The sequence below is a fragment of the Exophiala dermatitidis genome (genome assembly GCF_000230625.1).
Source record: "Exophiala dermatitidis NIH/UT8656 unplaced genomic scaffold supercont1.4, whole genome shotgun sequence".
NCBI classification, from domain to species: domain Eukaryota; kingdom Fungi; phylum Ascomycota; class Eurotiomycetes; order Chaetothyriales; family Herpotrichiellaceae; genus Exophiala; species Exophiala dermatitidis.
This window is the reverse complement of record NW_008751649.1, coordinates 3,085,468-3,098,397: the sequence shown is the minus strand read 5'-3', so window position 1 is coordinate 3,098,397 and position 12,930 is coordinate 3,085,468. Positions and strand designations below refer to the sequence as shown.

The 12,930-nt window shown below is 51.6% G+C and overlaps 5 protein-coding genes across 6 annotated transcripts; 2 read left to right on the top strand and 3 right to left on the bottom strand.

The window, feature by feature from the left end:
* Window positions 1–71: 71 nt before the first annotated feature.
* Window positions 72–2,269, bottom strand: HMPREF1120_05413 (uncharacterized protein). The gene is made up of 2 exons (XM_009159587.1): window positions 1,617–2,269; window positions 72–1,290 (listed from the first exon to the last, which is right to left on the bottom strand). The coding sequence occupies exons 1-2, from the start codon at window positions 2,147–2,149 to the stop codon at window positions 342–344; spliced, it is 1,482 nt and encodes a 493-aa protein (XP_009157835.1). The 5' UTR covers window positions 2,150–2,269; the 3' UTR covers window positions 72–341.
* A 174-nt stretch (window positions 2,270–2,443) lies between these two features.
* On the top strand, window positions 2,444–5,996 carry HMPREF1120_05411. Of its 2 annotated transcripts, none has more exons than XM_009159585.1 (2): window positions 2,444–4,260; window positions 4,319–5,996. In XM_009159585.1, the coding sequence occupies exons 1-2, from the start codon at window positions 3,741–3,743 to the stop codon at window positions 5,770–5,772; spliced, it is 1,974 nt and encodes a 657-aa protein (XP_009157833.1). In that variant the 5' UTR covers window positions 2,444–3,740; the 3' UTR covers window positions 5,773–5,996. The 2 variants fall into 2 exon arrangements, with proteins under 2 accessions (XP_009157833.1, XP_009157832.1); XM_009159584.1 differs by having other exon boundaries at window positions 2,444–4,266.
* HMPREF1120_05412 (uncharacterized protein) lies at window positions 2,594–5,937 on the bottom strand. The gene has a single exon (XM_009159586.1). It carries the CDS (start codon window positions 3,408–3,410, stop codon window positions 2,985–2,987), a length of 426 nt encoding a protein of 141 aa, XP_009157834.1. The 5' UTR covers window positions 3,411–5,937; the 3' UTR covers window positions 2,594–2,984.
* A 126-nt stretch (window positions 5,997–6,122) lies between the features above and the next one.
* On the top strand, window positions 6,123–9,899 carry HMPREF1120_05410 (AFG3 family protein). Its single transcript, XM_009159583.1, has 2 exons — window positions 6,123–8,980; window positions 9,046–9,899. Exons 1-2 carry the CDS (start codon window positions 6,330–6,332, stop codon window positions 9,128–9,130), a joined length of 2,736 nt encoding a protein of 911 aa, XP_009157831.1. The 5' UTR covers window positions 6,123–6,329; the 3' UTR covers window positions 9,131–9,899.
* A 366-nt stretch (window positions 9,900–10,265) lies between these two features.
* On the bottom strand, window positions 10,266–12,504 carry HMPREF1120_05409 (cyclohexanone monooxygenase; the record flags this gene model as incomplete). Its single annotated transcript, XM_009159582.1, has 6 exons — window positions 10,266–11,070; window positions 11,151–11,445; window positions 11,532–11,593; window positions 11,676–12,052; window positions 12,160–12,212; window positions 12,402–12,504. 6 exons carry the CDS (start codon window positions 12,502–12,504, stop codon window positions 10,266–10,268), a joined length of 1,695 nt encoding a protein of 564 aa, XP_009157830.1.
* Window positions 12,505–12,930: the final 426 nt, after the last annotated feature.

Here is a 12,930-nt window from a genome sequence, read left to right as displayed (position 1 = left end):
CGGCCTGCCCAGGCCCCAAGGTCAAGATCGGTTCCTTTTTTCTCGCTCTTCTTTCATGTCCGGTCAAGTCAAGGATGTACTAGTAGTTCTGAGACTGCGGCCTGCCCGAGATCAGTCAGGACAGTCGGTTCAATTGACACAATCTCGACTCCGACGCCCTCTCCACCCAACCCAGTCTTGACGAAAGATTCCAATCTCGTCCTTTTATCTTCCTCTTCACGTCTAGTCAAGGATGTACTGTTGTAATTCTGAGACTGCGGCCTGCCCGAGGTTCAGATCAGCCAGATCAGCCAGATCAGTCCATCCGATTGACTTAGCCTCGACTCCGACTGCGTCTCGACTCAATCTCTCCGAAAGATCCCAATCTCATCCTTTATTTTTTGGTCCTCGTACTCGGTCCTCCTCCTGTCAAGCATATCATTCAGTGTGCCCCAGGCATCAGTATCCTCTCTCGTAGTCAACTCATAAAACCTCTTGGGCAACTCGATGCGTCTTAGTTTCGGAAACCGGTCAGCCAAAATCGTCAAGTTCCACGAAGCTTCGTCGAGATTCGGCGTCGCGGGGTGATCGTAGTCCCTAAGAACCAGCCGTTCAAGAGGGTGGTCTTGAAGGGACCAGGGACGAATGCAGAACATCCAGTCCCCACCTTGGTCTTCGTACAATGGAGCCCGAAACGCACCGACGTGGGCTGGAAGAACCAAAGTTTTGATGTGGCGGAAGACGTGCATGATTGCGCCCAATGGGAGTCCGTCTTCGTGAAGGGCGGGGCCGATGTCGAGGTATTCGATGGTGTAGGCTGCTGGAATTGGAAGTGGAGTTGGAATTGATGATGGTTGGGAGGTGGTAGAAGCGTGGGATGGGGAGGTATTGGTGGTGTCTTCAGACCAAGGACCATGACTTGGACATTGCCATAGACATTGTAGCGATGAATAGTGCACACACTCGGATATCCTGAGTGATTTCAGGGTTGACGGTAGACTGTCGTAAAGTAGTGTTGTCCAAGACTCTTCGTGCTCGTAAAGCGAGTGCGATAGTTGTAGATGGGTCAGGTTCTTGGGCCACTTGGACCAAGGTGGTGGTTTCGGGACGTACTGAGATGTCAGGAGATTCGTGTTAGGGTCTCGTTTCCGTTCCTTGACTAGTGCGTTGCGTGGGAGTTTCAAGGTCGTGATGCCGTCCAGGTGGTGGATGGCTTCGAGAAGTTGTGGCAGTCCAATGTCGTAGAAGTCGGTAGAGAGGTCGAGGTATTTCAGGTGTATGCATTTGGACAAGGGGGCCAATGAGGGAATTCTGTTGGATTTGGCAGTTAGTCAAACTGATCTAACTGATCTTGGGTGGCTCGGGCTTTGGCCTGTAGGTATGGTTGAGGTAGGAGGGTAGTCGACTCAAAATAAGACTGAAAGGGAAAAAGTCCAAAAAGGGCACAGGCACAGGCACAGGCATCATGTCACTGAGACTGGAGGAAGCCTGTTTAAGCAGCCACAGCTGGTTCAAATACAGTTGATGCCGCGGCGTCTCAACAAGCAACAATCCGACCGCTTAAAGTCGCCTCGCCTTTTGACCTCGAGACAAGCAAATGACAGGGGAAAGGGGCAAGAGTGGAGAGGGAAACGTACGAGAATGTGATGGCTGGCGCCGCAAAGCCCTCCAGTGAGTCCTTGGTCCGCCGGATCAGGCGCGCAGTCAGACTCTTTGAACTCTCATATGACAGTCCGCTCATGTCGAGGTGTTTGATTAGCTTCTCCAATCCCACGCGCCGCCTTGGCCTGGGATTTTGGTGGCTTGATGAGGACGAGCATGAGGCTGTCGACTTCGGCGAAGACGGCGCATATGTTGTGGATGAAGAGGGTGCGATGGTTCGTACAAACAGGTCAAAGTTGCGGTTGTTGAGGAGCGGTCGGTTATACAAATGCTCTATTGATGCAGTGTACCATGGGCGACAGACCAGGCAGCACGCCCATAACGTCTTCTGGGCGAGAAGCAGGCTTCCAAAATCGGCATGTCGTGAACCTCTGGATCCATGGCCGGAAGCAAAATCTAACTCGAAAGGGGAGTAGGAGCTGTGTCTGATGTGCGATGCAATCTGCCACACTATTTCCACGGGTAAAGGGACTGGCTCGCCACGGTAGGTTGGGTCGCCGACTTTCATGGCGCGCGGTTTGCCGCGGGAGGAGAAATCGTATAGCAAGGGTTGCGGACAGATGTAGTAATCTGCGTTTAGTGCTGTGTTAAATTCTGGGGATAGATGGAGTGGGAATTACAGCAGCAGATGTTTAGAACATCGAGGCTGGAGAGGAGCGATGTCTACAAAAGGCGGCCCAATTATGTCAGCCAATGACGTAGCAAGGCTGTTCTTCAGCCTGACACGTGAAGCTTCGGCCCAATTTGTGGAAACGCCTCGAATAGTCGCACTTTATTTCAACCACCACGCCTCCTAAAGTACAAGCATATTCCAGTTCAAAAAGGGCAGTCCATATATGTCATCACAAACAAGAAGATCGCCAGAACGCGTTGAGTAAGTGGCTTTGTGGCCCGCCGGAAATTTCAGCTGCTGGGATTTCCTCCGCAATGGGGCATGATGAGTTCCCCCAGTGTCGACATAAGCTGGCCTACTCGGGTTCCACGGTAAGAGGATTGAGATTCACCTCAAGGCCGTGGCCGTGATAAGCATGATGGTTTATGTGCTTGGTTGGGGCTGCTCTGGGTTTGTTCAGACAGCTGCTAATGCTAGGGGGAGGAAACTGCGATATGCACAAAACGTTACAAGGTGTGGCTTGTAAGTAAAGGATCGCTGCATGGCTGCACCGGACAAAGACTAGCAGCTCTCAGGGGATGCTTGATAGCGGATGGCTTCTTCACTTGCGGCGGTCATGAACGCCCAGAAGTCCCAACAAACTGCCTTAGAACTGCCTTTCATTGTTGTTTTGAGTACCTTTAGCGCTCCTCAAGTTGTCCTTGATTATCGGGTAGGTTGTTTTCCCAGTTCATAGGTACTGCACAACCTCAACCTGGAAGAAAGTGAGGAGTGCTTGTATCAGAACAAAGATCAAGGGCGATGGTAGGGTGTTGAGAAAGCAGTGTTTTGGTATATTCAAACCTTGTTGATTGATCAGAACGGGCATAGAGCAAAGGAATTCATCGATTTGAGTTGCATACAATGCAGTGGGAATGGTCCTTTGAATGAATGAATTTGCATTCGTTGTATGCGTGCCGTGGCAGCAGTGGGAGTTGAGTGTGACTGCTCCATGGCGCCTGCTGCTGTTCTTGCTTGCATTTGTTTTTCTGGATGCGAACAACCGCAGATTGTTATGTTGAGTTGAGATTCCCGGCGCATTGCAGGCCATTGTAAGTTTTGTCCTGCCTGCGTCTTGCATGAAATGGTTCCTTGCGCCTGTTCCTGTGTTCAACATATTGCTTATCCGCTGAACCCAACACCGCCTTCGCACTCACGGCCATTACTTTCCCAGATTCGTTCGGCATCTTTGCCTCACTTACTTAAAGTTTTGCGCCTTGTTTCGATAGCTAAACTCACAGATATTCCGCACGGGTCAGAGACAGCTCTGATTCTGCAACATTTGGCATAGTTCCGCAGGCACGCATACCATCAGGGCGCAACTACAAGCTGAGGCAGTGGAATTCGAGCGGACAACTAGCTCGGTTGAGTGAAGCAACAGACAACTTTTCCGTTCATCTCAATATTCTAACCCGCTTCAGGTTCACATCCGTCAAGCACAGTGAAGATGCTGGGTGCACGCGCACGTGCGGCGGAGTACAATGCTGCCAAAGCGGCCTCTGCAAGACAAGCCTCGCGTGAAGCTGAGGAACAGAAGCTGCCGCCAAAACCAGTGCCCATCTCTCTGAGCGCATTCACCAAGAACACTCAGCCAAACCGCAACAAGGGTGCCAAAGCCTACGTGCCTCTGGTCCTGGAAGATACACCTGAAGGCAACAAACAGGGTCTTGACGAAGAGAAGGATGAAAGCATGGCTGCAACACCAACTCACCAAGCTCATGCCGTCGATCGTGGCCCTGCTTCTCAAGAGGTCGAGACTCCTCTAGGCCCTCGAAACCCTCAGCCTGTTCGGGCCGCTCCAGCAGTTCCAGCACAAACCGCGCCCAAAGCGATGATTGCCTCAGCGGCGGAAGCAACACAAGGACTTGCCAATGCCACACCGTACCACATTCAGCCTCATTCCACCTTCACACAGTCTCAAGAAACCGTTCCGCTCAGTGTAAACAGTTCTCCGGGTGCACCGCATGGTACTTGTGGGTTCCCATTCTTTGATTTCATGAAGTTGTACTTACCATTCTCTTTCAGCAGCATACCCAGCTTATATCCCACCGAGACCATTGCTTGGTAACACCATGGGCCCCTCCGACATAAGTCCCTCAAAGCAAGAGCACAAATTCGCCATGCTGTCTCAAAAGTACATACACCCGCACATGGTGACTGGAGCGACTCCTCATCTGTACCCGGCAACACCAAGCATGCAAGGAAGATCTTCAATGGTCACTGATCCATATGCGGCCGCAACTCCGGGATGGAACGCCAACCAGCCGTTCAGTGGGTTCGAACAGATGCCCAGTCAGCGTCAGATCTTTCAGAACTTCAACTCTGACGAAATCTTGTCTGCTCCACCCGCTCGAGAGCCACGCATCGCTTCTCCCATGCATAATGCCGCTCTTGCTGTTGGTTCTTCTGCTGCAAACACCGACGACTCCTTCCCGCCACCGGCAGCCGCTGAAGAGACCACGGCAGAAGTGGCCACTCTACGGTTGCTACGTCTGACGGTGGCAACACCTGACGATGAGCCTTATGATCGCAACAGCAAGATGCAGAATTTTGTGGCGGCCCAGCAGGCACTGGCAAAGACAGGCAAAACGGTTTTGCACAATCCCGAGTTGCATCGTGTCAAAGCTACCGCAGGAGGTGGGCCTGCACCAACGGACGCCATCGCCACGGCTCTCGAACATCAAGTCAAGGCTGAAGCCAAGAAAAACGATGACGGGCAGATATCTCGAGCTTTGCTGAGGCCTCCCCCGGGATTTGAGTTCAAAGCAGATGGAATACCTACCTTAGCAGTCTTGCGCGAAGGTGAAGCAAGCGACCCGTCCCCCATGGATAGCGAGACACTTCGAAAAGAGTTTGCGGTTGGCACGGATGATTGGCTTGAGCTGAGGCCAGTGACGCGGAGCGAACGCTTGAAGATGAACAAGGCCATGAGACTTTGCAGTACGACTATGCAAGCAGATGCCCCTAAAGCGCTGGTCGCGCAAGGACAGGATAGGCGCGCTAAGCTGCTCCGAGAGCCTGAGGTGGACAAGGCCAGTGACCATGGTGGGATGAAGATGTGGGAACAGATCGCCGAAGATCACGTCGCCGACCGACTTGCCAAGTCACCGGGGGGTGATGAGGTTATGGGTGCTGGCCCTTCGAAATTGGACGTGGAAAAAGCATCAATTCTCAAAGTCGGACAGATATGGAACAATCTGGCAAGCCACACCGCATCAGATGCCACCAGTGCAGACAATGACGCTTTCCCACCGAAATACAAGCCCGCCCCGGAGTATGCCATCGAGAGAGGTCATCTGCTCAGTGGCGAATCAGGAAGCACCAGCTTCTTTGAGGAGGACACGGGTGGGTTCTACAACGCTCCGAGCCGCATCGCGAGAGACCCGAGATTCCGCCCAACAGGAAAGGAAGGCTTCAAGTCAAAGTCAGAAGAGGATTGGAAGCATCGGTCTGATATGTACGGACGACGACGATTGTGAATGGAGAAGAGACAAAACATGGATGGATATCATCATGTCTGAAGGACGCCGCCGAGACGTGGAGGTGGTCTCTGGGATAAGGAACAATGTCCACGGTGTCTACACGGCAAACAGGTCCAAAGAAAGCTAGGGACCAAAGATGTACGGTAGTTTCATGGCTTCATCGTTGCCACGATGAGACAAACAAACTTGAACAGTGCGAGTTCCTTTTATTAATGGCCTGAATCTCCACGGTTCTGGTGTTGCTGATCGACCGTACGTTTACAGCGACGTACGCCAACCCCGAGACGCACTGCAGTATGAAAATGTGCCAGTGCCACAGTAATAATAATACGGTAATAGTGAGAGTCATGACATCGCCGAATTGGAGCGTTTCGTCCGCATTGCCAGTCAACTCAGGCAAAAGGCGGCTTCGTGTCAATATCCACACACATATTTGGCCACACGCCTCCGTCGCATGCTGACCGTCCTTCGTTAAGGTCAGCTCTCGCCTCTCGTTGCGACGACTCCAATCTACCCTCGAGGCGCATATTCTCAACAGCTTGAGCTCTCCAGCCATGGCGGCTCGATATTTGCGGCCAGGGCTGATACGCTCTTCAAAAGCTGCTTTCGAATGTGCCTCCCGCGCGCAACGCCGCCCGACCCAGTTCTCCAGACTCCCATCCACCACGAGATTACGTCCTCTGTTGTCGAGATCTTACGCTACCGTGAACCCGGGCGAGCCGAAACCACCGCGGGAAGATCCCGAGAAGCAGAAGAAGGAAGGTGACAAATCCTCAAAGCCTTCAAGTGAGGAATCAGGGAAGAGTCAAAATGAGGGGCCCAAGACAGAAGACTCGAGTAAACTCGAGTTCAGCCCGCTCACGGAGGAAGAGGTCCGGCAGATTGACGAGGTGGCCAAGATGATCAAGACCGGGCTGCCCCCATCGCAGGCTTCCGCCGTCGACGAAGCCGTCGAGCTGATGAAGAAAGGCGGGATTCCAAAAGAGCTGAGAGAAGTTCTGGAAGAGCGGCGGAGAAATCCAGACAAGCCGATTGATCTGGCCACGACCGTGCGCCTTGTGGGAGTGTTCACCAAACTCTCCCGCATGAGTCCCGAAGAGGTGCGGGAGAAGTATGGTCATGCAGCCCAGTCTACCAAATCCCATGAGTCTGGGAAGGGAGAGACTCCGCTTTTCGAGCAGTCGAACAAGAACAATGAGAAAGACAACGATCGACAGCAGAAGCAGCAGCAACAGCAACAAAACAAACAACAAGGAGATGGCCCCAAGGGTAAACCCACTGCTTTTGAGCTCCGACTGGACGCCGGCTCGACGATCATGGCAGCGATTCTCACATACTACATCTACCGCACTTTGTATCCTGGAGAAACATCAAGAGACATTACCTGGCAAGAGTTTAGGACCACATTCTTCGACAAAGGTCTTGTGGACAAGCTCACCGTCATCAACCGGAACCGGGTCAGAGTTGAGCTGAACAGAGACGCCGTTGCTCGCATGTACCCTGATTCGCCCGCTGCTCGTCCAAACTTCTACTACTACTTCACGATAGGTTCGGTGGAGGCATTTGAAAGACGGCTAGACGAGGCGCATCAAGAACTTGGCATCCCAAGCAATGAAAGGATACCGGTTGCTTACTCGGATGAGTTGCCCTTGAGTGCCGCTCTGTTCAATTTCGGCCCTACACTTTTGTTTATTGGTGCCTTGTTCTGGTTCTCGCGCCGGGCAGCATCAGGAGCAGGCGGCAACAGTGGCATCTTCGGGATTGGCAAATCTCGAGCCAAGAGGTTCAACCACGAAACCGACGTCAAGATCAAGTTCTCCGACGTTGCGGGCATGGACGAGGCAAAGGTTGAGATTATGGAGTTTGTGTCCTTCTTGAAAGATCCGTCCAAGTATCAACGTCTGGGCGCAAAGATCCCTCGAGGTGCTATCCTATCTGGTCCCCCCGGTACCGGTAAGACGTTGCTGGCCAAAGCAACCGCTGGCGAATCCGGAGTTCCCTTTTACTCGGTGTCAGGTTCCGAGTTCGTCGAGATGTTCGTCGGCGTGGGTCCATCCCGTGTTCGAGACTTGTTCGCCACTGCTCGGAAGAACGCTCCATGCATTATCTTCATCGACGAGATCGACGCCATTGGCAAATCGCGAGCGAAGCAGAATTTTGGTGGAGGCAATGACGAAAGAGAATCGACCCTCAATCAGATTCTTACCGAGATGGATGGCTTCAACACTTCGGAACAAGTGGTTGTTCTTGCAGGCACAAACAGACCTGATGTCCTTGACAAAGCGTTGATGCGACCGGGCCGGTTCGATAGACACATTGCTATTGACCGACCAACCATGGATGGCCGCAAGCAGATCTTTCAGGTTCACTTACGCAAGATTGTCACCAAGGTCGACATGGAATATCTGACCGGCCGTCTTGCCGCATTGACCCCTGGCTTCTCCGGCGCCGACATTGCCAACTGTGTCAATGAAGCCGCCTTGATCGCCGCCCGTGCCAATGCCACATCGGTGGAAATGACACATTTCGAACAGGCTATTGAACGTGTCATTGGCGGTCTGGAGAAGAAGTCGCTGGTTCTGTCACCTGAGGAAAAGAAGACGGTGGCATACCACGAAGCCGGCCATGCCATCTGTGGTTGGTTCTTCAAGTATGCCGACCCACTGCTGAAAGTGTCCATCATCCCAAGAGGACAAGGTGCCTTGGGGTATGCACAGTACTTGCCTGCAGGGGGTAATGACGTGTACTTGATGAGTGTCAAGCAACTTATGGATCGGATGGCCATGACCTTGGGTGGCCGTGTCAGCGAAGAGATCTGGTTTGACACGGTGACCAGTGGCGCCTCGGACGATTTCAACAAGGTGACCCGCATGGCTACTGCCATGGTGACGGAATGGGGCATGTCGCCGAAGATCGGTTATTTGCATTACAAGGACGATGAACAACGGTTGCACAAGCCGTTTTCTGAGGAAACGGCTCGACACATTGACGAGGAAGTCCGCCGGATTGTCGACGAGGCCTACAAGCAGTGCAAGGATTTGTTGTTGGAGAAAAAGGATCAGTTACAAGCCATTGCCGAGGAGTTGTTGAAGAAGGAAATGCTGGTCAGAGATGACCTGGTCAGAATCTTGGGGCCAAGGCCGTTTGAGGACCAGGGAGATTTCCACAAGTACTTTGACAACACCGAGGGTGGCAAGAGTGCACCGTAAGTACCAACAATACTGTAACACCGGTTGTAAAGAAGGAATACTGCTGACCTTTGTGTTCTAGCCCGCCACCGCCGACAGAAAATGATGGTCCTTCTGGAGGCATTCCGGAGAACCCGGCACCGGCATTCAAACGAATCGACCAATAGCCTAGCACTGTTGTTAACCAGTCTGGACCCCGGTTGATGCGCATGCTCATCGATCATAATCCAGGCCTGCATTTCCCACCGAAGGTTTTGGCATAGCCATATCCTGCAAATCTGATTGCATGGAGCACCGTCTCTCTGTTTCAACTCAACTCTTTGGTTGCATAGCGCGGCGGTCGTTGCTTTTTGTCATGTTGGGTTGGCGCATCAGTCCTGGGAGACGAGGGAATCAAGAAGAAAAAAAGATAAACAAGAAATACCGGGGCCTATGACCACGTTTTGCTTCTTGAAGCTTTCGACCCCAACAACATCTCAACTCTGTACCATCACATCGAGAAACCACAGAAACAAACTGAAAATATTCGCCGGACGGTAATGGTTGTATCGGCCGACCGAGGCGCGCTTATCATATTATCTTCTCTAATAAGAGAAAGTGGGAGAGGGGAGGGGGAGGCACGACGGAACGGGGCAGAGCGAGGCAAAAGCAGAAAAGGGGAACGATTCTAACACCGCCTCATCTCTGTAGGAGTGAGTGGTGGATGTTATCTGTCTTGATGTCTCAACCTTTCCTTCCGCACGGACAATACCTTTGCACAATGTCTATCCTACCCTACCTACTTGTATATACCTAGTCATCCTACGCGCCGAGGCGGAGCGAAGGACCTAGGTTCTGATATGTACAGCTGTACAGATGTCTGTATGTGTATATGTATGTATATACCGCAGCCCACAGTGAGCCCAGCCTCGACTCTGAGACTCACCTTCTCTCCTCTTTATCTCCCCCGGGTCTCTTCCCAGTGATAGGCGAATCAGTAGACCAGTGCCAGTACTACCAGGTGTATAAGAGTGACCGAGGACAGTCTAGGAACACAACGATACCGCTTGCCTGCCTGCACCAACTTACTCCAACAAAGATGAGCAACCAGACTTTTTCTGTTATTGTTTCCTTGTAGACATTGGAAAAAGAGTTTGGAAGGAGTGGAGAAAAACAACGAAAGTTAACCCGTATCTAAAACACTACAAACCAGGCTACCCAAGGTAGATGGGTATCCGTTAACCACCACCACCACCCATACACAGTATACCACCGGTAGATGCAGTATCCACATACCGCAAATCCAGTATCCAGATCCTACACTCAAGCCACAGCAACAGCCTCCACATTCTCTCTACTCTTGTCCTTGACCTCCTCCTCCTTCTCCTTCAACTCCTTGACCTTCGCCTCATGTACCTTCTTCGCATCAATATCCACCGCCTTCATCCATTCCGGATCCAACATCTCCACATTCAAATACGGCGAAACATCCTTCTTCTCCACCAGGGCCGGCACAGTCCCCATGCCCAAATAAGCCCACATATTCTTCTTCGCCGGTCCTAGATAAGAGATCTCAAAATCCTCATACCTAGGCTGTCTGATCGCCTCGATATAATGCAGCGAAGACCCCGGCCAAACGGCATTCACCCTCCCCGTTTCATTATTCTTATACCAAGATCGACACTCGTCCACCCAAACGGTATGTCGGACCCATTCCTGACAATGTTCATTAAAAGCATCAGTGACATCTTGCTTGGGGGCAATGCTCCGAATATATTCCGTTTGAATCTTTTTGATCATCTGCATCGCATATTGCGATACATAATACAACGGTCCCATGACACTGCCGTTCTCAACAGGCCAGTTGGGACCGATGAAGGTCAAAAAGTTGGGGAAGCCTGGAATTGCAAGCCCTAAATATCCTTCGGGACAGACTTTCCATTTGTCCGCCAGATCGATTCCGTTTTGGCCCACGATGGGGAATCGCGGTTTGTAAGAGACGTCGAAGCCCGTGGCGCAGATGATGGTGTCGACTTCTCGATGAACTCCGTCGGCGCCGATCACGCCTGTTTTGTCGATGCGCGTGACGGGGGTGAAGTGCACGGAGACATTTGGTTTTTGAATTGCCCTAATGACACAAGAATTAGTTGTTGTCACCGTGTGAAACAGGTAAAGACTATAGACGCAAAAAGTAAACTTTTTACTTACTCAATATACGGATCTCCAGGAGTGATCCGACGACAGCCAATACCCCATGTCGGAGTGAACCCTTTCAACAACCTTTCATCTTTGATCATTTCAGACATGCGTTTCTTGAGAGCGGCCTGGCCTTCAGCTTGGGCTTTGGAGTTTTTGTAAAACGATCCCCAGAGGCCGTTGACTTGGTCTTCGATCGATTTGGCGTGTTCGACGATCTTGTAGGGGTCGCGGAACTCTTGTTTTTGCTCGTCGGTGTATTCGTGGTTGGCGCCAAAGTTGTTGGCGATCTGGACGAACCAGACTCCTAGAAGAACAGTGTCAGTGTCAATGATCAATGATCGAACAACATCGGAAACAATAGGCAGGCCAGTGCCGGAGGTCTGTACGTACCTGTCCTGACAAAAACATCAATATGCTTCGCATGAGGCTGCATCGTCGGCACCGTCTGAATACTAGAAGCCTGCGAACCGAACACAGTCAGTGACCACACCTCTCCCTCTCCCTCTCCCTCTTCAACCTTGGTATATTTGTCACTCACCCCCAGATCCAATCACAGCAACCCTATCCTTCTTCCACTCCTCAGCCTGATACTCCTTCGGCCACCTCGCAGTATGAATGATCCTGCCCTTGAATTTATCCATACCCTCGATATCCGGCCACTTGAAATTATTCAGAATCCCAGTGCCATGCAGCAGAACATGACACCGATCCTCGAACAATCGCACAGTGCTCCCATCCTTGGGGTTTGTTTCTTTCAGTTTGACCAGCCACTCGCCGGTTTCTTCTTGCCAGTAACAGCCGATCACTTCGGTATTGAAGACCATGTATTTCCGCAGATCGAATACTTCACATACTTTGTCGAGGTATTTCCAGATGTCGGGGGAGTAGGAGAAGAAGCGTGGCCAGTCGGGCTGAACGAACACCAAAGTAAGTATTAAACCCTTGATCCACAAACCCAATCCCAAGTTCCCAACTCTACTTCTCCCCTCGAGGAAGTCGGGAGTCCGGTCAAACTTACATTCAAGGCAAATGGATACGTGTATGCGTGACTGGGAATGTCGCATGCACAGCCTAATCATGCCAATGAGTCAGTCAGTCAGTCAGTCAGTCAGTCACACAATTGAAGACCCAGACGAGTGGTAAAGAGCAGAGGGAGACCCATATTGCATGGCTGCCACCAAACAAGACAAGACCCAAACAAGTGATGGAGAAGACCCAAGGGCCGCATTGCAAACGCCTGCCTGTTGTACCGTCACTTACCCGGATACCTATTCTCCAACCACGTCCCACCAATATCCTCGTTCTTTTCATAAACGACATGCTCCACGTTCTCCAGATACTTTTGGATATGATACGCATTCATGATCCCGCTGACTCCCGCACCGATCGAGAGCACACGGATCTTTCGTGTGTACGGCCCATGGAGGACAATGTCTGCCAAACCTGATGTTAGCAAATCAATTCTCCTATACCAAACGACTCAAAGTGAAACGGATTCCCTCCCGTGAAACTCGACATCTGAAAGTCTGGCTGGGAAGTGTTTAGGCACTATCAATCCAGCAGCAACAGTATAGTTGCCTCCCTGTCAAAGGCTGGGTAGGCTCGGCTCATTATACTTCCTCAAAGTGGTACTGTGGTACATTACATCGTGCCAACGAGTCGGTGAAGATAATGGGTTCCTGGCCATAGGATCCAGACAACAGACGGAGTGTGTGTAACTCTCTTTGTACGACCGCACGTCAGGGACGGGGGTTCCTAGACAGCAGCTGCCTGGCCGGTGGACCTGTAC